Consider the following 25,038-nt stretch of genomic DNA (forward strand, 5'->3'; position numbering starts at 1 on the left):
AAGGTCTTAAAGAGATATTTGTACACTCATATTCATAGTAGCATTATTCACAATATCTAAAATGTGGAAACAATCCAAGTATCCATCAACAGATGAATTGATAAACAAAATGTGGTATATATATACAATGAAAGATTATTCTGCCTTAAAAAGGAAGGAAATTCTCACATTTGCTATAGTATAAATGGACCTTGAGGACATAATGCTAAGTGTAATAAGCCAATCACAAAAGACAAAATGACTGTGTGATTCCACTTATATGATGTACCTAGAGTAGTCAGATTCATAGAGACAGAAAGTAGAATGGTGGCTGCCAGAGACTGGAGAAGGAGGAAAATGGGGAATTAGTGTTTAATGGTATGGAGTTTCAGTTTTACAAGATAAGGAGAGTTCTGGAGATGCATGGTGGTGATGGTTGCACAACATTATGAATGTATTTAATACTACTGAACTGTACACTTGAAAAATGATTGAGATTGTAAATTTTTTGTTATGTATCTTTTACCACGATAAAAAAAATTGGAAAAAAAGTAAAGGGTAGATAGGATGGAGTGTTGGAGTTATTCATATAAATCACATTCTATAGGGAAATAGTTATTTTATATTTATATTTATGAAAGAAAAGTGAATGATCAAATTAACCAAAATATACACATTTATACAGGTATAATTTTCAAATGGAGTCATTGTTATAAATTACACTTATTATACTATACTATCAAGGGGCCACTAGAGGTCTTCAGTGGTAACTGAGGTAAGGGTCAGGTCTGTTAGAATTATTATTTACTTTGAGATTGATACTGCTTCCTACTTCTAGAAAGCACCTGATATGATTTTAGTGTTTAAAAAACATAAAACATAACAATTTGGGGAAAAAAGCAGCAAAATTCTGTAAAAGGAGTCCAGGAAACAATTGGGGTGGCCAGTGGGCTAAGCTAGTTGCTGCATTTGAGTATCACATTAGTCTGAATTCTCTCTGTAGCAGAGGATCTCACCCTTGATGAAGCATCGGAAGCCGTGGCGGGCTTGTTACACCCAGGCTGCTGGGCTCACCCCCAGGATACTGATTCCGTGGGTCTAGGGTGGGGCCTGAGAATTTGCATTTGTACCCAGTACTCAGGTGATACTGGTGCTGCTGGTCTGGAAGCCACACTTTGAGAACCACCCCTGTAAAGTCTCTGGAGAATGTCTTGGGCCACTGATAAATATGGAAGAAGGTGGCATGATGTGGTGGAAATTGAACAAGACTTAAAAATGTAGAATATTTTTCTTGAACTAGGCAATGGCTAAGAACTTCAGCACTTATATACTTGAATCTTCACATTTTATGGGTGTGGAAACAGGCCCAAGCCCCTGTTTGGCAACATTTATTCAACAAATATTTATTAAGCATTACTCGGGGCCAGAACTGCAAGTGGCTCGGGACATAATTGTGATTTACACAGGCATGGGACCCACCCACACAGGAACCTCAGACTTAATTTCTCCTCCCTCATTGAAGGTCTGACCTGTTTGCTTGTTTGATGTTAAGCAATCAGATTGTAACTGTTCTAAAAGGTAAACCTTTACGTTCTCCTTAGCTGTTAGTTTGAGAACTTCCTGGAAGAAGGAGGAGCAAAGCCTTAATAAGTAGGTAGAAAAGCATAATTAGTGGACTTAGAATTTTGGAAAAATTTTCAAAATCTATGCATCACCATTTTATTAAGATATGAACATATTTTCCCATAAATCTTTGTGATTTTGTGCAGTTGTTACATTTTTACTGTAAAACATTCATACCTGTTAGTCCTATGGTGAGTTACTTCCAAGAATGTAGACAAGTGATTCTAGGCTTTATTTCTTTAATTTGTGCATCAGACTTGATCACCTCCTGTTTATCTGTAAACCCTGAGACTCAACTCTACATCATCTAAATGCTGTGCTAAAAGCCAGGAAGCTTCCATATGAAATTCCCTGAGTGAACCTGTGTTTAGAACCAGAGCTCAGGACTCTTGCACTCACCTGTTCTCTGCCCAGAGCCTATTAATACTTAGCCCCGTGCCTGGGAAAGACTTGCTTGTTCTTCTTTCTCGAGATAGTTGCTTTAGGTGTAAGGATAGGTTGTTTATTTGAGATTTTTCTTGTCTCTTGAGGTAAGATTGTATTGCTATAAACTTCCCTCTTAGAACATCTTTTGTTGTGTCCCATAGGTTTTGGATCATCGTGCTTTCATTTCCATTTGTCGCTAGGTATTTTTTGATCTCTTCTTTATTTCTTCAGTGATCCACTGGTTATTTAGTAACATTGTTTAGCCTCCATGTGTTTGTGTTTTTTACAGTTTTTTTTTTCCTGTAATTGATTTTTAATCTCCTAGCGCTATGGTCAGAAAAGATGCTTGATATGATTTCAATTTTCTTGAATTTACTGAGGTTTGATTTGTGACCCAAGATTTGATCTATCCTGGAGAATGTTCTGTGTGCACTTGAGAAGAAAATGTATTCTGCTGCTTTCAGATGGAATGTCCTATAAATATCAATTAAGTCTATCTTTTACAATGTATCATTTAAACCTTGTGTTTCCTTATTAATTTATTGTCTGGATGATCTGTCCATTGGTGTAATTGGGGTGTTAAATTCCCCACTATTATTGTGTTACTGTCAATTTCCCCTTTCATGGCTGTTAGCATTTGCCTTATATACTGAGGTGCTCCTATGTTGGGTGCATATATATTTACAATTGTTATATCTTCTTGGATTGTTCCCTTGATTGTTATGTAGTGTCCTTCCTTGTCTCTTGTAACAGCCTTTATTTTAAAGTCTATTTTGTCTGATATGAGTATTGCTACTCCAGCTTTCTGTTGATTTCCATTTGTGTGGAATACCTTTCTCCATCCCCTCACTTTCAGTCTGTATGTGTCCCTGGGTCTGAAGTGTGTCTGAAGTGGGTCTCTTGTAGACAGCATATATATGGGTCTTGTTTTCGTATCCATTCGGCCAGTCTGTGTCTTTTGGTTGAAGCATTTAATCCAATTACATTTATGGTTATTATCAATATGTGTATTCCTATTGCCATTTTCTTAATTGTTTTGGGTTTGTTTATGTAGGTCTTTTTTCTTCCCTTCCTTTTTTCTTCTCTTGTGGTTTGATGACCATATTAGTGTTGTATTTGGGTAGGTTTTTCTTCTTTGTGTGTTTATCTATTGTAGTTTTTTGGTTTGCATTTCCCATGAGGTTTTGATAAAACAGTCTATATATATACAAGGTTGTTTTAAGTTGCTGGTCTCTTAATTTCAAATGCAATTCTGATTTCCTGCATTTTGTACTCTCCTCACGGTTGCTGGTTTTGATATCATGTTTGCTTATGAATTCCTGCTTTTACTGTATGTTTGTCTTTACCAGTGAGCTTTCCTATTTGTGATTTTCTTGTTTCTAGTTTTGGCCTCTTGGGAAAGAGTTGTTCAGAAGGAGAAGAAAAGGAAGGAGCTGGCCAGTCTCTTACTGATTTGGTCCCTAATCTGTTCATCAGAATTCAAAAACCAGGATTTGTGAAGGAGACCGAAAATGAGCAGAGTTTTTCCCACACCACTGCTCTCACTTGTTTTTTTTTTTTTTGGAGTGTAGTTGATTTACAGTGTTGTGTTAGTTTCAGGTATACAGCATAGTGAATTAGTTATACATATATGTATATGTCCACTCATTTTTAGATTCTTTTTCCATATAGGCCATTACAGAGTATTGAGTAGAGTTCCCTGTGCTACACAGTATGTTCTTATTAGTTATCTATTTTATATATAGTAGTGTGTATTTGTCAATCCCAGTCTCCCAATTTATCCCTCCACCTCCCTTATCCCCTGGTAACCATAAGTTTGTTTTCTACATCTGTGACTCTACTAGTGTTTTGTAAATAAGTTCATTTGTACCCTTTTTTAGATCCACATATAAGCAATATCATATGATATTTGTCTTTCTGTGTCTGACTTATGTCACTCAGTATGACAGTCTCTAGGTCCATCCACATTGCTGCACATGGCATTATTTTGTTCTTTTTTATGGCTGAGTAATATTCCATTGTATATATATACCACATTTTCTTTATCCATTCCTCTGTTGATGGACATTTAGGTTGCTTCCATGTCGTGGCTATTGTAAATAGTGCTGCAGTGAACATTGGGGTGCCTGTATCTTTTCGAATTCTGTTTTTCTCCATGTATATGCCTAGGAGTGGGATTGCTGGGTCATATGGTAGTTCTACTTTTAGTTCTTTAAGGGACCTCCATATTGTTCTCAATAGTGGCTGTACCAATTTACATTCCCACCATCAGTGTAGTAGGGTTCCCTTTACTCCACACCCTCTCCAGCACTTATTGTTTGTAAATTTTTTGACGATGGCCATTCTGACAGGTGTGACTGATAGCTCATTGTAGTTTTAATTTGCATTTCTCTAATAATTAGTGATGTCAAGCATCATTTCATGTACTTTTTGTCCATCTGTATGTCATCTTTCAAGAAATGTCACTGTTGAACTGAAATGTGTTTTGTTCCTTAGTTCTTGGTTTTAAGGACTATTTCCTAAATTTTTTGTTTTGTTTTGTTTTTCCAAAGTTCCACCTGCTATCTTAATATCAGTTCAAGCTTTTCATTTTCTTTAATTTAGAAAATTAAACAGTTGATTTTTTGGTTTGCTTTGCTTTTTGCTTTTGTTATTCTGATACGAATCACTGAAACTTCAGGATTAAGTGTGATTTTAATGAAGACAAATTAAAATGCAGATAGTATATGTATTTTAAAACTTATTTCTAGGGAAGCACCTATCTTAAATTGAATACATGGTGAATTTCTTACACATTGAAGAGACTGATAGGCAGTATGTTTGAAGATGTCCAGTAAACCCACTGAATGTACCATTTTAGACTATGTTACAAACTACATTTTAGATTTACTGGTTTTTATGAAGAGTGTGAGCATAAACAGTTCTTTATACCAATGAAGGTGAAATAAACTTTCCTGAAGTTATTTACCACTGCAATTCAGAAAAGTCCTGTACAAGAGGTTAAATCCTAAAAATAATATTCTCATTCCAGCAGGACCCAATGTGGGACATCAAGAAATTAATAACTTTTGTTCTAAGAACACATGGTATGAATAATGAGAGAAATAAACAAGAAAGCTAGTAATACACACACCTCCTGGGGACATGAAAAGGGTTTGCCAAAGCCAAGACTTAGCCTGCCAATAATGAAAGGAAACAACTGTGTTGAAAAACAGTAAGAAGAATCAGAGAGGAAAAGGAATTTCCTGGGGTTTAGGCTATGTTCTAATGGCATTTTACTCTGCTGTTGCCAAGACCAGTTGTACATAGATAGTGTAGGTGAATGCTCATGGCTTGATAGGAGTCACAGAGAGTCCCCATTCAAGTTCTTTCCCTTCAATCAATTCTCTCACACCCGAAGAGCCATGTTTAGAAATACGGTATGCCTCTATAAGGAATTAGTGATGGGTAGAGAATACAAATACCTCTTGGGAAGGTAGTTTACTGTTTTTCTTCATTAGCAGCCTAATTTTAGGTTAATGGTATTACCCTGTAAGAGCATGCATAAGGAGCTAAAGCAAAGCAATTCAGAGCATTGCCTGAAAGTCTAGAACCTGGAGGTTAAAATAAATAAATAATTTTTTAAAATAAATAAATACACAGTCCTAGTCAGCCAGGGAAACACCAAGAGTGTAGGATATTACACAGGAGGGAAAGGATTAGTAAAAATAATCCTGAAGGAGAAGAGGACACTGAAAAAGAAGAGATCGTTGAAAAAAATTACATTAAAAAAAAATCTTCCCGTGGTACATGCTGAAAATAACAGGACTAGAGCTCATCAAAATTTGTAATCTGAACAGTTTTTCCTGTGCTAACACTCACAGTGGTTCTAAACCAAAGCTGTGACTACAAAAGAAGAAGGAAAAAAAATGTTGATGAGATTTAGAAATCTAAAAAATAGAATTTATCATAAAATTTTACTGGATCTGTTTATTTTTTTAGTTATTCCAGAAAGAGTCCCTTCTCTTTATGTCCTGCTAAATTAATTTGAACAATGGTATTAAACATTTCTGTTGTACAAACATGCTGTACAGCTTCATGAGCACAGCAGTTCAGAACACACACTTGACTGATAGCTATGGCAAGTACACTAGCACTTGTGACGCCTATTTCTAGCATCTCAAATCACTCCTGAAAATCATAAGCTCAAGGAATCTATCATATAGTTTCATAATACAGATTGAAAATTGATTTGCTTCCATGATCTTTGTGAAAGGGATGACTTTATAATTGTCTTTAAGTCCATCAGAAGTAAATGAATATTTTGTGCCCATGTTAACTGAAAAGAAGAAAATGGTCTTTACAACAGTGATGTGAACTATAGGAAGAAGTTACAAAATTTACATCCTCGAAGAACTTTGAGAGAACAGATTAGATCAGTAGTTCTCAACAGAGGTCAATTTTGTCCCCTCCCCAGGATATTTGGCAGTGTCTGGAGACATTTTTGGTTGTCACAGCTGTGGAAGGGTGGAATCCAGTGAGTAAAGGCCAGAGATGCTGCTAAATATCCTACATTTCACAGGAAAACCCCATAAAAAAAATTGTCCAGCCCAAAATGTCAGTAGTGCCAAAGCTGAGAAACCCAAGAAGTTCCTTACAGCCTTAGGACTCTTAAAAAATCCCATCTGATTATAATCAGTTCAAGGAGACATGATCAGGGTATCTCAAAGATGAATGAATTCTTTCATGCCACTAGACTGTTTCAAAATATTATAAGTAGGTCATTGATTCAGTGTGCTAAATAACTGAATCAAGTTAATCCTAAGTGCATTTTGGAGAATATGGAGAATGTCTTAATCATTGGGCAATTCTGGTACAGAAATGTACTTTCTTTGAAAAGGAATACCTAAATTTTAGAAGAAAGTTTCCTGAATAATTGTCAGAAGAGAAAAGAAATAGAATAAAAAACCAGACTTCATTTTTTTACACTGAATTCCCACACAGACCCAAAGAAAATATCTATGTTAACATGAGGTTCAAATAAATAACTGTTGGTATTTTTTCCTAACCACAAATATCTTCAAATAACTTAGTCTCCTATGTGTGTTATTCATGTTTTTCTAAAACTTTAGAGCCATAGCCTATTATATTTTTTACCATGCATAATAACAGATAATTTCTATTCATTGATTTTTAAAAAAAAAAAATTAGGAGTAATTGAATATAAAATTTCAGGGAGCATTTGATATGTCTTACAACCTGTGCCTTCAAGAAACTCTGTTTATGAGTCAGAATGACTTGAGAGCTATCCAAGTACTGGGTTGTGATTTTTTTCCTCATTCCAGTGCCAACTTAGATCTTAAAGAATTACCTAGGGTTAATGAGAAAGAATTCTGAAGACTGTCACTTCTAATACTAGTCCCTGGTAGAAATGCACAATAAATTTATTGACTGCCTGGTGGGAAGGGATAAGAGCAGAATAGATTTCTTGAAATAGTCTGTTGCTTGATTGTTTTGAGGGAATTATATTTGGATACTCTATTATGAGGAAGTGAGATAAATTGTTTATTTTCTGAATTTTTTAGCTAAGAATGAAACCTTGGCACTGCCTGCTGAATCTAAAACACCAGAGATAGAAAAAATCCCAGCACAGCCCGTAACAGGTAATGAGATCCCTACGTTATTAACTTTGAGAAAATAAATAATGTATTTTCAAGTAGTAACTGATTGACAAGCCTGTATTTTTTTTTCAGTGAAGAGCCAGTAGGAAATTCATTTTGATCATAAGCACACAACAGTAGGGGATTCTGGGTCTTTAATGTTTGGAAAAACAGCAGATGCAAATGAACCATTGAATTCTATAACTGATATGTAATATGGAAGATGTATTTTTCACTTTAAGTGAAAGTTGTTACCGCAACATTCTGAAATATTTTTATACTAAGATGTAACACCATGGTTTGGGTGCTTTCCTTTTATAAGAAGACACGAGAGCATTTTTTCATTTCTTCACTTTCACAAGTGATTGGTTTAGCAAAATGCCATTATCCCTCATAAATCCATAGTTTAATATCTATGAAAATACCTTGGAATCATTTAGTAACAATGTCTCTTGAAGATTAACAATGCTCATGTAGAAAATACCTAATAGTTCAGTAAAAATCCTTTAAAGAATAAACGCAGTACGCATTTTCCCCAGTTTATCAACCATTACTAACAAACATTCAGCACGTCTTATGTGAATGAACTGCCCAAGTCCAGCCCACTGGGGACACGTTATTCTCTGAACTACAGAGTTTTTGCCAGAACAATACCACTTCATCCAGAGCTCTGTGAAACAAATATCTGGCAAGAATTCCTCCAAATCTACATTTAGCAAAGTAACTCCAATCTAAAGTGAATTTCTTAACCCATAAAATTGCCATAAATTGAAATATCAGTGATATTTACCTTGTACTAAACTCTTGGACTCCTAACTAGTCCAGAGAAAATAAAAATTGGTGGGGAAATAAAATGGCTTGATTTCAAGAAACCTATTCAAGTAGAAATATTTCTGACAGAGTAAGAAGTACTTGGTCCTACCTAAAGGTGAGAAATGGACCTTCCATCCCCCACCTTCATGGGAGTTGGAGCAAGGGTAGACTCTGATGCTGGAATAAGCTATTTGAATGAAATTCCTAGGTAGTTTTCTGATTTCAATATAATTAGCCAATACCAAGAAAAGCATTCCCAACTACACTTCTTCTCTTGGCATAGTATCTGATGGGAGAGTCAACAGAGTTCTTAGCTCTCTGCCAAACCTTCCTCAGGATTTTCCACTTCAGAAACACTTAGGCAAACACCATAATTCATTATTCAGTGTCACTGTGTTTATTTCATATCCTTACCCTACAAAATTCTGGAATTGTCTAGCTCACAATTCATTCCAAATCTCAGTGATCCTGGTTCTTATTCCTCAAAAACTATTTACCTGAAGGTCATCTTTACCTTTGATCTAGCACTTGAAACAACCCTGTGACTGAGCATTTGAATCCTCATAATTTCAGCCCAGTTCCAAGCTTTGCATGTTGACTACAGTTTGGAAGAGAGAAGTCTTTAAAATGTAATAGTTCTAAATAAATCTTTTTGACCTGGGTCATTATGTTATCTGCCCATTTATTAACTTGTTTAATAAATATTTATCATGTGCTTGCTTACTATATCGCAGACTTTGTGCTAAGAAAAAAGGGCAGACCCAAAATTATGATTAAACTGATAAATGCTTCCATGGGGGTCAATTCCACGTGCTTTTTGGAACACATGGAAAGTGGACAAACCCAGAAAGGAAGGGTTGGGAGGAGGTGTCAGTTCAGACACAAGCCAGGGAGCCCTTAACATAATTAACTTGAAAAGGATTAGTCCCTATAAGTGTCAGTTCTAATTCTAAAAGGCAACAAAAGTGCCTTATGGTCTTGAGTTGTTTCATCATTTATCTTAATTTGTAAAGTCATCTTTTTTACCTTCCAGTGACTCCTGAATCAGTTCCAAGAACCACTAAACCCACTGTGTCTAGTGCGTTAGACATTTCAGAAACAATACCGGGTAATTCTAAGAACTTTTTTTCTTAAAAAAAAAAAAAAAAGACCCAACCGTCATACAAAAGTAACCCCAATGCCTTGGCTTCCCATCCTCCCCACTTTCTTTCCCACCTTACTGGCAGTAGTTCATCTTCTGTTTCTCAGACCAATTCCATTAAAGTGTTAACGACATACCTTGATCCTGATGACTAATATTCTAGGCAGCTCTGGTTGCTATATGCTAACTGTACACCCTTTTTACCAGTCTCTTGGGAGGTATAGAAAAACAATGCCAACCTTTTAACCTACAAAGCTTGGAGGAGTGAGAGTCTTGACTATGTCTGTGCTTTCCATTTCAGTTGGCTTTTCCAAGTCTTGTGTGTACTAAACTTAAGGAGAATCCCCTGAAGTGACATGCCTTTTACTAAGAATTTCATGTCATGCAAGTTAGCTGCTTCTTGGCCCAAGAGAATCTAACCTGCTTTATTCTCTTCTCCAAAAAAAAAAAAAAAAAAAAAAAACAGCATGTACGTATTTTGTTCTGTACTTGTGATGTTGATCTTCCATGCCACACCATGGCCATTTGAATGTATACCTTCAAATTATAACTATGTAAAACTTTTTCCAGGGAAAGCCAGCTATTTCCATGAAAGGCATCAGCTGCCCAGTGCACCCTCTGTTATGAGCATGCCTCACATGACATGGTTAAGCCACAACGTCAAATCCCGACTCAGGGAGTTTCTAACTGAATTCTTCTTTATTGCAGTTCTTAGGGGAAGGACCCCCGAAACACCGCAAACTATTTTAATACCTAGGTTTGAATTGCCACTGAGCACTCTAGGTAAAAATTATTAAACACTGCAGCTTATTATTACCTTGGAAATATTATGCATGCTTGAAAGAAGTCCTTAGGCTAATTCATTCAAATTTATCTCCTCACAGAAAAAAAGGGACACATGGCTTATAGAACAGTAAACTCTCCAATACCAAGCCCTTAAATGTTATAAATTCTTTATTTTATAATCTAGGATCCTAAAGAGTCTTTCTCTATGACATATCCTTTGGTAATTTTTCTTGGGGGTAGTCATATTTTGATATTATATTTGATTCTTTTAATTCAACATTATTGTGTCACTGAATAAATTATTTTCTATATTTTTCCTAAATATCTTTTTACTCAACTGTTTCTCTTGAAAGAGAAAATATATTTATGATATTTCTGCAGACTGCTTCTTAGAATCCTTAGAATTTACCTGCAATATCAAAAAAGTTGTTGGGGGAGCTTAAATATAAAGTCACATAGTTACTGAAATTCTATTTTTAAAAACTATTGGACAGACATTTTCTAGTTCATATGTGTTTGGTGCTTGACTTGAGTTTAAACTTAATATATCTGGGAACACATACGCAGAGCTGAAGAAATTAGGACACTAGTTTAATAAGTGTGAAAGAAAGAACCCAAACTCCTCAAATGCAGTGGCTTTATTATACAAAATAGAAAAAGAAGCTGTCTTATATTATCCATCATTGAAACACAGGAGTAAGAAATATATACTAGTAACAGTCCCTTACCTTACCTGAGTAATTTGCATTTGTGTGTTTGTTTTTGAAGCTTGAGATTTTAAAAACCTTTTCTCTTACTCACACTTCAAGCCATAACATTTCTTGTGTGTTTCATTGCAGCTCCGAAAAGCCTTCCAGAATTTCCTCAGGCAAAAACACCCTTCCCTTTTGAGAAACCTGGGGGCACCTTGGGTAATAACAGCACCTTAAATCTGGTGTTACAACGTGGGTGGTGATTGCTTAATTCTGTAGGACACGTTTACTGGATCTTATCTACGCAAACCTCAATGAACTGCTGAATTCAGTCAACTCAGACAAACAAGTGGTTGATTGGTTTAAAAAAAAAAAAGCCAAAAACAACTATTTCTCTGATTGGATTTTCTACAAATTCAGTAACAATTATCAATCTATTAATTCCATATATAGCCCATTTAGTTAGTTTTCCGTCCTCAAAAAAGTGAGAGTATGACACCAAACTCTAGTCTCTTTCTAGTCTCTACTCAAATGCTCTCTGAATGGGTGTATATTGATTTCTTCTTCATATGTGATAATGTTTAATTGGATCAGTATGTGTTTTTTATTTCAGGCTACTGGTAGCCACTTAACCACACCAGCAACCTATTTCTGTCTCTTTATCCTCTCAAAAAAATTCTCAGTGAATTCTATTTCTTTTTTGCTGTAGCTTCAAGTCAAAAGCCATGGATTGTGCCTACACGTAAAATATCTGAAGATTCCAAAATTCTGCTGCCTCAAACTGGTAATTGCATTCTTTTTTTAAAAAATAGATTGGAGCAACAGTATGGAATAACTTCTCGTTTTTATTTTTATAGGTTGTTTAGTTGATTATCCATATACTTTGTAGTAAATGGTAAAGTTATAATCCATTCTTGATGCTTAGATGAATTTCATTTTTTTCAATACAAAAGCAAAATGCTTTTGCATTTGTTTTAAAGATCTGTGTTTTAATGTCTGGATATACAGTTAGAAGTCTGGCTAGAAGGTGAACTGTGAATTGGCTCATTGAATTTCTAGAGATCTCTTTAGTGACATGAGAGCAGTAACAAAAATAAGAATCCCATCGTGATCTGATTTAAGAGTATGAATTTAATATTTCCCTTGCAGTTAGATATTTGCCTCTTTTTCAGTAAAATATCTAATGAACATTTGAGAGTTTACTTTGTGCAAGATATTATTACTGAAATAATAAAATATGTAAACATAAAATATGTCCTAAAATATGTAAACATATTGTGATATAGAGGAAAGACCACAGGTCTTGGCACTAATACTGGACCTTGGTTCCAGTTCTGGCTTTACTACCAACCACATATTTTAGTTATTTTTCTCTACTTTCCTGGATCCTGGTTTGCTCTTTTGTAAACTATAGCAATTGGTTTTTTCTCCCGAGAATTCTTGTGTTCCAACACTAAAATTGATTGAGTGAAATAGCTTCCTTTTTAAAAAATAGATTTTTCTCAATTAAAGAGTTTTTGCGTTTACGTCTTTTCTTTGATGTCTAGTGGTCAACTAAAGAAAATATTCAGCATGTGAGAATTATAAGAAAACCTCAAAAACCATTTTGTGTCATTACTTCTATGATTTTTGTTTTACTTATTTGTATTTTAATTTTGTGAACCTTCTAGTGGTGATTTTTTTGAGTACATATAATTAGTATATAATGTAGTTAGAAGTTCATGTAATGATGTTAAACACACCCCCATTCGGTGGTATCCTCCAGAAAGGAGTCCAGCACAGGATTGGTTTGAGAAAGGATGAGAATGAGCCTACAGACACATAGATCTTAGTCAAATGATCCTTTCTCTGGTGAGTGTAATTGATTCAGATCTTAGCAAAAGATACAAGGATGGCATCAAATGAAGTAAGCATGTCTGTTACGGTCCTCCCTAGTTTACTCACGTGGGAAAACACTTATAAGTTGGTTATAGTTGTCAGCCAATACAGAGAAGCCTTAAATTACGTCTTTCTAAGCCTTGATTCCCCATGTCACTGACCCTGAAATTCTAGTGCCATTACTCAATGTGGGTGCAAGAACACCTTCAGAATTCAGGTCACCTGAGTCTAAAATTCAGGCTCTGGGTGGACTTTCATACTGAGCCTCTAGTTCTGTTAACACAGAGGCACAGCTGCACTGCAGACTGTGGAACAATGCTAGTCTGTGGGCGTGTGTGATGGTTTATCTGCTGCACTGTGGCCCAGCTGGCCTGACCCCCACGCCCTTTACAAGTATCACATCTTCCAAACCAAAGACTGTTGGGGCCCACTGAGTTAGTAGAACACTCAGGTCCCTTTTATCTCTCAACTTCTGGGCTGTAAACACAGGGCATATAAGGTCTTCCTGGTTTCTCTTGAGCAGCCTCTAGATTTTTGGTGTTTATGATTATTTAAGAGCAAACTGACCAAAACCTCCAGGAAACCACTTATGAAATTTCAATGCCTAGGATATGAATTATATATAAGCCTGAATTGAAGCAAGCTTTGGGGGGGGGGTAGGGAAAATACGTTTGCAGGTGAATGTTGTAGAGTTACAAAGAGACAAAGATAGATGAGATTGGAATTCCCAGTAAAAGTAAGGTTCCTTTTGCCTTAATTACAGAAAAGGAATATTCTGGTTTTGCCCGGTGGAGTATGAATAGTTGCTAATGCCGCAGGAAGCAGTTTCATTATTCAGCTGCTTCCCTCCTGCTAGGGCCACCTTAGGCTGCCAGAGAACTTCCAAAAACTCTCGACTGCCAGCTGTCTGTAGATGAAGTGTGTGGGCCTGTCATGGGCTGTAACAGTTCGGTCGGTATGATTGCAGGCATATGCATAAGCCACAGAAACTTCCTAGCCAGCCCTTACAACACTGAATTGTTGTGACTGGGCTACTTGGTATGATGTTTGGAGAGAGAGCATTGGCATCACCAGGGAGCTTGTTAGAAAGGCAGAATCTTGGGCTCTACTTCAAATCTGTTGAATCAGGATCTGCTTTTTAACAAGATCTCCAGGTGATTTGTGTGAGTATTAAAGTTTAAGAAGCACTGCCTTAACACTGTAGTCTGTAATACTTCACATGGTACAGATAAGAAGCATCGAATGTGGTCAGTTATAGGACAGGAGGCCTGAAATCAATGTAAAATTGGTTTCTTAAAGTGGGCGATTAAGTATTTCTTGTTTCTGCTAATATTTTTAACACTCCCATCTACCTCTTGTATAAATATTCTGTGGCATCTTCCTAACGTGTTAAATTTCAAATTAAAATTCATCAAATGTGTTACTTGTGATTTAAAGAGTTGGTATATTCACACAACCCTTTTATTCATTTCACCCTTTGGTTCTCAATTGACTTTGTGTGAACTTACACAGGCACTAAGTTTCTATTTCCTATTTAGTTTCAACATATATGATCATTGTATTTTCCAGTTACTCACATGGCTTCCTAATGCAATTATTTGAGAATTAAGGAGAGAGAGAGGCAGAGATAGTACTTGAATGCCAGTCCATAAAATCATTGGTCTCATTTTTAGTTGTTACATCTTTTGAAGAAATGATATATTTCAGCTGGTATTAATGACATCATTATAGCGAAATGAACATATTTTGTTTTCTCTCTTGGCATGCAATGCATCTGTATTTACTATGTCAATTACCTTCAGCCAAAGACCACCAGGAACACACCTGTATTTGAACAGAGTTAGGTTTATTTACTTTTTATAACAATGGAGAATGCAGACCATGAGGAACTGTGGATCTGTTAGTAAGAGGATGTTATGGGATTTAGTCTTGTGTTAGGTGATCCTGGGGAGTGTTTAAGGAAGTGAAACTTTGCTCTGAATTGGATGCTGTCTGAAAATAGGAATAATTTGTGACAGAATATCTTAAGAATTCTTAACTAGAAGGCAAGAAAAGAAGAGTGAGACTAAAGCTGTGACTGGTAAAGATATTAGCCAGAATATGAGGACAGTAATTTTTGTGTTCATGCGTTTGTGTCCCACACAGTTACAGAATGGTCTTGTTTTTGTCTTGGTCCATCTTTGTCACCAAGTGAACTTGTCTGATGTTGATGTTCTTTTCAATTGTCGATGTTCCGTAGGTGAACACAACAGCCTAGCTGCGAGTGCCTGACCAGCACCTGGATGCCAGGGGCTGCTTGTTTCTTTATCAACCATTAAACGTGGTTTATCAGTACCTTTTGTAAAACTCATTTTCCTTCAACGTTTACTGGATTTGTTTTCCACATTTACTTCATACTCTGTATCAAATAATCAGAATGCATGCTCTTAAAAAGATTTCTGTATTACTTTTGTCAATAAAAAGTTATATGGAAATTCTAACTTGCATGTCGAATATTGAAATCATTTCAGTAGTTGATGGCAAGAGTGGGATGGAGTATTTGGAATTTGGAGTGTCCTAGGAAATCTGAGAAGTGCAGTCATCAAACATACTCTTCCCTACTTTTAGTCTATTGGCCCCAATCCTTCATTAGGGCTGCATTTTGTGATCTCATTATTTGGAATTGTATTTCGTTTAAACCTTCTCTAAAGTATGTTCAAGTGGGATTGACTGATTTTGCTTTCCTTAGCAAATCCACCTTTTCTTAAAGGACAGAAAGGAAATTATAAAAATATGCTCTTTAACTATATGCCAGAATGTAAACTTATTTATAAATTCTAAATTAAAAGAAAGTTGGCCATATTTTAGAAATACTTAAGTGCTTATAACAATCATTCAGAAAAGTCCATCTTTCTGGTGATGCAATAGAATTGGTCTTATGTTCTACTGGAAGGTAGCCAGTAGAACATGGTTGGAGAAGGAGGATAGAAATCAATGTTCTGTTTCTGGCTTGCTAATGCTATCAGTGTTAAGCGTCCTTAATTTACTTGGTCATCCCCTTAAAAGACCATCATTTAGTACCAGGAGGGATTTGAACCTTAATCAAATAAAAAAAAAATGGTTTCTTCATATAACCCTAGATGATACAGTGTGCTTATTTGCATCCTTAGAAAACTCTCCAGCCTGTTCTTCCCCTAGCATGCCCAGACAAACTGACTTTTCCCTCTAATTGTACAGTAACTTATTACTAAGATGACAGTTCCTTCTGGCATAATTATTTCCCCTTGAGCAATAAACAGTTATCTTTAGAGACTTCCCTTGACAGAACTGAGGATGGCCTGCCTCAGTCTTTTCATTAGAATCCACTTTGGGAGCTCCCTTTAGGAGTTCATTACTAATTATTTTCAGTGTTTCATTCTTTCAGTGCTTTGTAGAACTTTAGTAAATTGCTATATGCACTTAAGCTCTATAAATTATTTAAAGCCTTGAAAGCTGAAGTGATCAGCATGCCTGAGGAGTGGTATACTGGTTGGAAAGTTTCGGCCACAAGTGGTTTGCTCACAGTGGTTGAAAAGAGGTTGAACTCTGCATTTGGACCTTATTGTCTTCCTATGAGGTGTTGATTAGCATAGATCTGGCCCACCAGACTGAATTAAGCCCTAGAGAGGAGAAAAAATAGGAATAAATGGTGGCGTGGATGCTTTGAGATCAGGAAAATAGAATTTAAGTATACAGATGGTTTATGGATTTACAGTGGCCTCTTAGAGATTTACAGCTGCAGCCTTTGGTTTTGCTTCATGAGCACTTTCTTGCAGGCAATATATTCACAAATTTCAAGGCCAACCGGAAAGGTATTTTATTTTTCCATGATATGAAGAGAGCTTTATGTACTTATTTAAATGGTACTGAGAACTCTGTGTGTGGTGTTTATAACTGCTTTTCTCATCCAGCTACTTATTGATGGTCCTGTTGTATTTTCCCCTTGTGTCTTTATATGTGTGTTTAGGATTCTATTTCCATGGCAGGGTATGGCCACGCAAGCATATGGCAGGTAATTGTGTAGTAGAGGGAGAGATTTGTGTGCACGCATATGTGTGTTATAAAATAATTAAAGGATCTGTTCATTTATTCTCATCTATCCTTACTAAGAGCATAAACTACCCAACTGTCAAACTCATTGTTATTTGTTCATTGTAACGGAAATCTAGCCGATTATTAATTCCACTGAGTCTTCCCATGTACAAGGCTCTGGGGTAAACCTTGAAGACCATAAAGAGCATGACAGGCACAGTTTCTATCCTAATGAGATCACGAGGTCTTTCATCTAAGAATTTAAAAAGGAGTCTTTATACATATGCAGTGGAATATTATTCACCATAAAAAAAAAAGATGGAATAATGCCATTTGTAGCAACATAGATGAACCTAGAGATTATCATACTAAGTGAAGTAAGTCAGACAGGGAAAGACAAATATCATACGATACTACTTATATATGGACTCTAGAAAATGATACAAATGAATTTATTTACAAAACAGAAACGGACTCACAGACATAGAAAACAAACTTATGGTTAACAAAGGAGAAAGGGGGTGAGGAGGGATAAATTAGGAGTTTGGGATTAGCAGATACAAACTACTATATATAAAAGAGTTAGGGACTTCCCTGGTGGCACAGTGGTTGAGAGTCCGCCTGCCGATGCAGGGGACACGGGTTCGTGCCCTGGTCCAGGAAGGTCCCACATGCCGTGGAGCGGCTGGGCCCGTGAGCCATGGCCACTGAGCCTGCGCGTCCGGAGCCTGTGCTCTGCAACGGGAGAGGCCACAACAGTGAGAGGCCCGCGTACAGCAAAAAAAAAAAAAAAAAAAAAAAAGGAGTTAAACAACAAGATCTTACTGTATAGCACAGGGAACTATATTCAATATCTTGTAATAAACTATAAGGGAGAGTGGGAGGGAGATGCAAGAGAGAGGAGATGTGGGAATATATGTATATGTATAGCTGATTCACTTTGTTATAAAGCAGAAACTAACTTCAATAAAAAAATAATAAATTTAGAAACAGTCCAACAAAAAAGTCTTTCACATAGTTATTAATATTCATGGAATTTGAATAAGATAAATTGATGAATTCTTGATCATTGTAAAGGCCTTGTCTGTGTGCCATCATATGTTTCCAGAGCAATATCAAAGTATTTTTATTATGGAATTTGCATCTAATCAGTTTTTTAAAAGTAAAAATAAAATGTACAGCCAACAAAACATAATTTAGCAATGTAGTTTTAGGAAGTTATAAGCAAACGAGAAAATTGTAGTGTGGCTTATTTCATATTATTTTTTTCTCTGAAAAATATAAAAATAAAATTTAGTTATCGTGATTATAAGCCATTACTGTTTTTTGAAAGAAACTAAAATTGCTTTTTATAGCCTTTGAATTGAACTGCCTATTTTACTAGCATTAGACTTCTCCTACAAATTTTAGTCCCATTTATATTCTGTGAATGCAAGATTAGAAAGAGTGCTTAATGACAAATGGCTGGAGAATGTCACCCACTAAAGTAAACATGGGTGACAGAAGATGTTTGCCTCTAAACAATAATGCATGATGGCATGTAGAGTCTAAAAAATAGAAGGGTTTACCCCTCTTAGCTATTTATCAATTTTATAGCTGGAGAAGCACTTTAAAAACCAGGGATACCTAAGCATTTCCTGTGTTTCATTCTGGTATAGAAAGAAGTATATTTACAAGAGTTTTGTGGAGGTTTTTGTTTTTTCAGGTTTTTCTTAAATTTTATTTATTTTTTTATACAGCAGTTTCTTATTAGTTATCCATTTTATACATATTGGTGTATATATGTCAATACCAATCTCCCAATTCATCACACCACCACACCTCCCCCCACCAGTTTCTCCCCTTGGTGTCCATACATTTGTTCTCTGCATCTGTGTCTCAATTTCTGCCCTGCAAACTGGTTCATCTGTACCATTTTTCTAGGTTCCACATATATGCGTTAATATACGATATTTGTTTTTCTCTTTCCGACTTACTTCACTCTGTATGACAGTCTCTAGATCCATCCACGTCTCTACAAATGACCCAATTTCATTCCTTTTTATGGCTGAGTAATATTCCATTGTGTATATGTACCACATCTTTTTCATCCATTCATCTGTCGATGGGCATTTAGGTTGCTTCCATGTCCCTGCTATTGTAAATAGAGCTGCAATGAACATTGGGGTGCATGTGTCTTTTTGAATTATGGTTTTCTCTGGGTATAAGTCCAGTAGTGGGATTGCTGGGTCATATGGTAATTCTATTTTTAGTTTTTTAAGGAACCTCCATACTGTTCTCCATAGTGGCTGTATCAATTTACATTCCCACTAACAGTGCAAGAGGGTTCCCTTTTCTCCACACCCTCTCCAGCATTTGTTGTTTGTAGATTTTCTGATGATGCCCATTCTAGCTGGTGTGAGGTGATACCTCATTGTAGTTTTGACTTGCATTTCTCTAGCAATTAGTGACATTGAGCAGCTTTTCATGTGCTTCTTGGCCATCTGTATGTCCTCTTTGGAGAAATGTCTATTTAGGTCTTCTGCCCATTTTTGGATTGGGTTATTTGTTTTTTTAATATTGAGCTGCATGAGCTGTTTATATATTTTGGAGATTAATCCTTTGTCTCTTGATTCGTTTGCAAATATTTTCTCCCATTCTGAGGGTTGTCTTTTCATCTTGTTTGTAGTTCCCTTTGCTGTGAAAAAGCGTTTAAGTTTCATTAGGTCCCATTTGTTTATTTTTGTTTTTATTTGTGTTTCTCTAGGAGGTGGATCAAAAAAGATCTTGCTGTGATTTATGTCAAAGAGTGTTCTTCCTATGTTTTCCTCTAAGAGTTTTATAGTGTCTGGTCTTACATTTAGGCCTCTAATCCATTTTGAGTTTATTTTTGTGTATGGTGTTAAGGAGTGTTCTAATTTCATTCTTTTACATGTAGCTGTCCAGTTCTCCCAGCACCACTTATTGAAGAGACTGTCTTTTCTCCATTGTATATCCTTGCCTCATTTGTCATAGTTTAGTTGACCAGAGGTGCATGGTTTATCTCTGGGCTTTCTATCCTGTTCCATTGATCTGTCTTTCTGTTTTTGTGCCAGTACCATACTGTCTTGATTACTGTAGCTTTGTAGTATAGTCTGAAGTTTGGGAGCCTGATTCCTTCAGCTCCGTTTTTTTCCCTCAAGACTGCTTTGGCTATTTGGGGTCTTTTGTGTTTCCATACAGATTGTGAATTTTTTTGTTCTAAGTCTGTGAAAAATGCCATTGGTAGTTTGATAGGGATTTCATTGAATCTGTAGATTGCTTTGGGTAGTAGAGTCATTTTCACCATATTGATTCTTCCAATCCAAGAACATGGTATATCTTTCCATCTGTTTGTATCAAGAGTTTTGTAAAGAAGTCAAGAGTGGTTGATTTTTGGAGAACTCTAATTTCCACCCTGTCTTATCCTCTGACATCCATTACTTCAGAGTCAAAAACTCTTGTTCAACCCATGAAATGAGGTAGTAGTGTGCTTCTCAGAGCTGCCCAAACAACATAAAACTTCCAGCGAGTGGTGTTTGTGTGTTTTTAGCACTCAGCTATCAGAAACTCCAGAAATAAACATATCAGGGACCAAACCTGCTGGCAAACATGTGACGTTAATCTTTATTATATTTGAGAAAATGTTTGGAAGTAAGAGGTCCCTGACAGTTGGGAACTTTCAGATGTGAGTCACAATTGCCAGAGGATGATGGAAGGAGGGCTTCTTTCTCCAGGACAGTGTCTTCTGGGAATAACTTGAGGGAAGATGGAGGCCTGGCTTGGAACCTCCAGGATGGAAGGTCCTTGTTAATATGGAAAAGAAGTAGAAAGAGGGTGAATAAATATCATCTCTTGGAATAGAGTACAAGAATATAAGAAAGTTGGTCCAGTGTCACTAGATGGACGGGAAATGTGGGAGTTAGGATAACATATAGACAGTATGGTGTTTTTCAAAAGCAACAGTATAAAATATAAATAAGTCAGCTATTAATTCACAATTTCTTACCTAGTACAAGGGGTTTAAATACAAGTTGGTAAAGTTTTCCTGATTTGTCTAGTAGTTAGAGCGAGCTGACTTTGCTGGATCCATGATTTGAAATTGGCTTAAAGTGAACCTAAGATCAGCAGCTGCCAACATTTTTGTCCTTTGAAAGATGAGTCATTCTTATCTGACCCTTTAAAACTGTAGCTAGACTAAAGAAAGCTTTACATTGCAAGGTAATAAATTTACTCTTGGGATATCTGCATATTTTAACTCATAATATTCTTTCTTTTTTGAAGATTTTGCAAAGCAGTAGATTCACCTTCACAAACTGAAATATATTTCCTGCCTCTTTTGTATGCAGTGCAATATAATTACCCTCTCTGCATATCAGACTGTGTCGCATTCTCTGATCTTAGCTTCCCTACAGCTTCAACTAGCAATGGTTCAGTATCATTACACTGTCACTAAATTACAAGTAGCCCCAATGTGTAAATTTTCCCATGAGCTCCTGCCTTTATAGTTTATTTCTGTACAGCCGTTTTCAATGGGCAAGGGAAGTGACACCTGCCTCCTGACAGTTCATGCTTCCTCTATACCTCTCATTACCATGGTGACGGCTCTTTGTACAGAAATGGGAACTTTCTAATTTTGATGCTGTTTTTGCTTGCAAATTCAACTCTTAAGTGAACGTGAAAATTATCCCTACATTAAAATCAAGCTGTATTGTTAAGGTCACCCTACTTTTCTTTATGTAGAATATAAAACTTATCTTTAAACCCACCTAGATTATAGATGGGCTTTTGGCTCCATGGAGGAATGTAGAAAGCTGCCTCTAGGTAAAATGGCAGGAAGGATGGGACAAGAGGAAGGTGCTGGTCTTAACTCTGCCATTCCTGGCCCTGCTAATGGAATGGGAAATACGTCGAATTTGACAGTCCCAGTGCGTGACCACTAGCAAATGTCCTCTGCCCAGTGAATCTCAATTTTATCATCTAGAAAATGGAGAAACTACCCCATTGTCCATAACATGGGGCTAATGTCTACCTCACCTATTTCTCAGGGATGTTAAGAGAGTTAAATAAGCTGATATATGAGAAAACGCTGTGCAAACTATAAAGTGCTGTACAACCTGCAAAGTGCTGTGCAAACTGTAAAGTACTATCCAGACATCATGATGGTAACTTTTACTAAGTACAAAGACTAAGCTGTAGTCTCTGTGCAAATTACCTCAGTGTGACTGCTGTTTCCTTCTTTGGAATTCTCAAATTGCCATCTGATTTCATTTATGTGTGTACTCTTTGAAGCTATTTGATTTACAGCTGGCACTACTTCCTTGTAAATAGCACTATGCTCACATCACCCTAGGGGTCAGTGTCAGGGCTCACTGCATAAAGGCCTTTAGTTCAGGGCAAGAAGGACTAGAGGCAAGTCTTTTAGTGATTGCTTACACGTTGCTGACATGACCAGTAGCCCACAGCCAAAGCTCACTAACACCTACATGAAAATGTCCTCTTTCAGCCAGCATGAAAATATGTCATGAAATCTTTTAAAATTAAAATTAACATCTTCTTTTTTGTTTTACCTTTTCTTTTAAAAGCCACTTATGATGTTTTCTCAAGCCCTACAACATCAGATGAGCCTGAAATATCAGAGCCCCACACAGGTACACCCAGCCTCTCAATTCTTTTTTTTGGATGCCAGGTATTCTGACAATACTGCACCTAGTTCTCCCTTTCATTTTTGCCGAATGAAAAAGTGCGCTCTCTAGAGCTCCACAGGAGAGACAAGGCAATCTGTGTCAGGGAGATGAATTCTACCCACCTCTCCCATTGAATGATTATTTCTTCACATCCATCAGTAAATAAACTCTGCCACATGTGGGAGATGCAGATAGATTAGGTTGCCACTGAGGCACAGTAAAATAATGGCCTATCTCTCTGTTGTTCAGAGTCATTCTAAAAAGCTTTTAGATTCTTAGTTTCCCCTGGTGTAGTGGTTCTCCAGTGGGGGTGATTTTGCTCCCTTCCTCCTGAGGAAACATTTGGCCATGGCTAGATATACTTTTGGTATCTGGGGAAGGTCTTACTGACATCTAGTGGGTAGAGGCCAGGGATGCTGCTAAACACCCTGCAATGCACAGGACAGCTCCCACACCAGAGTCATCCAACCCTAAAGGGCAATAGTGCCAAGGTGAGAAATCCGTCTCTCGAGCAATCATGTCGCTCATTTGTCTATAGAAGTTCAGTTGGGTCTAATGTTTGACATTCACTTACTGATCCATCTACGGTGAGTTTAATTCAGTCCAATAGTTCCTTCTAGCAAGTATTTATTGAGCACTTACTAAACTAGGTACTGCAGGAGATTCAAAGTATATAATACTGGTCTCTGCCACACAAAGACATATGTCTGGTATTTGTGTGTGTGTGTGTGTGTGTAGCCTTATCTTAGCTCTATTGGTGCCATGATAAATAAAGGCAAATAATTTTAAATAGTAGCAGAAAATGTTAAGAAATGAAATAGAATGCTAAGAGTAGATTCAGCTAGCAGTTTAAGAAACAGAGGGAAGGAACCAGAAAAACCAGTTGAAAACAGTTCAATATATGAAACATTGTTTTATCATGGTTTAACATTTGAAATTTGCATGTTTTTAAAAATGAGGTCATCTTCAACTCCTAATGAATCACTAGTTTTCAAATGTTGGTCAGCAATCTCTCAAGTGTTCTTGATATTTTTCCCCATTTGAGGCATAATTTATTACTCTGGAATTTGTATTTTATTCCTGGGGCCTTCTACTGCTTTTAAAAATGTTGACATTTATTCCAACAGCAACAAGCGATCCATTTCTGGATTCTGTCCCATCTAAAACTTCTAGAACTCTTGAACAGCCAAGGGCAACACTGGGTAATGTTTTTAACAGAAAAATTGTGCTTTGTTTTCCATCGAAAGAAAATCCATGTAAATGCCTTTCTTCCAAATGACCATTTAATTCCATCACATCTAATCATTTATTTCTTTCCTATTTCTGAATATAATATATATTTTTTCCTGTAATGCAGGCATCTTATGTTCCATTTTGGGCTCTCTCTCTCTTTTTTCTTTTTAAACCGTAATAGATGTTATTTTTTCCATCCTTAAAGGAATGAAAAGCTTTGAAAACTGCATGGACATCATCATCCATATCCTCCCATCTCGTGTGTTTGTGGCCTGTATCACCTCTCTTCCATGCATTGAGTCTGCCTCGAGTCAGCTACTGAACAATCTCATTCTGACCTTTTCTCCACTTTAAATTATCATTTCATCCACCAGCTTTCAAGACAACATTCATGCATTTTTCATCCTTCATCATGTCCTTGTAGCATGTGCTTTGTAACACCATCTAAAAGCATGCTGAAACTCTTAAGATACCTCATTTTAACTGGAATTATTTGTTGGGATGGGGTGTTTGTGTTTTCAGCTCCGAGTGAAACACCATTCGTTCCTCAAAAACTGGAAATCTTTACCAGTCCTGAAATGCAACCTACAACACCTGGTAACTAATGACATTCGTATAGTTGTGTACTTTGAAAGAATGGATAAAGTGACAAAAAGAATCAGTCATGTGTTGGCCTTTTCAGAATATTTTCAGTAGTAAACATTTCCCTTCATTCTCTACCATGAAATTCTTCAAAGAACTGGGGTATCTGTCCTACTTAGCCTTGTGATAATCCTCGAAGAATTTTCATAATCTTGGTGTCTCTGTATTTTTTTAATTGAGGTAAAATTAATATATAACATTATATTAGTTGCAGGAGTATGACATAAAAATTTAGTCTTTGCATACATTATTTTGAAGTATTATTCCCTTTCTTCTTGTTATTCCCTATACTTCTTTCAAATTTGCCACTGGAAAATAACAGCAAAATTATAGATAATAATTATTTTAAAATACATTCCCTTCAGTTAGCATATTTAGATACCACTTGGTCAGACTGTTTTTCTCCAAGTTGCCTAAGTATAAGGAGCATCAAGTAGGCTCTGCAATCCTGG

At 36.4% G+C, this 25,038-nt stretch overlaps 1 protein-coding gene across 1 annotated transcript in view; it reads left to right on the forward strand.

Annotated features, from left to right (window-relative positions):
- The window catches only part of ABI3BP (ABI family member 3 binding protein), a 258,261-nt gene that overhangs the window by 122,578 nt on the left and 110,645 nt on the right, over positions 1-25,038 (forward strand). Inside the window, exons 10-15 of the mRNA XM_079921882.1 lie at positions 7,593-7,670; positions 9,514-9,588; positions 11,809-11,883; positions 22,610-22,675; positions 23,839-23,913; positions 24,467-24,541. Coding sequence (XP_079778008.1) covers positions 7,593-7,670; positions 9,514-9,588; positions 11,809-11,883; positions 22,610-22,675; positions 23,839-23,913; positions 24,467-24,541 — 444 coding nt within the window. The remainder of the gene's footprint in view (positions 1-7,592; positions 7,671-9,513; positions 9,589-11,808; positions 11,884-22,609; positions 22,676-23,838; positions 23,914-24,466; positions 24,542-25,038) is intronic.

Source organism: Stenella coeruleoalba, assembly GCF_951394435.1.
Source record: "Stenella coeruleoalba genome assembly, chromosome: 5".
NCBI classification, from domain to species: domain Eukaryota; kingdom Metazoa; phylum Chordata; class Mammalia; order Artiodactyla; family Delphinidae; genus Stenella; species Stenella coeruleoalba.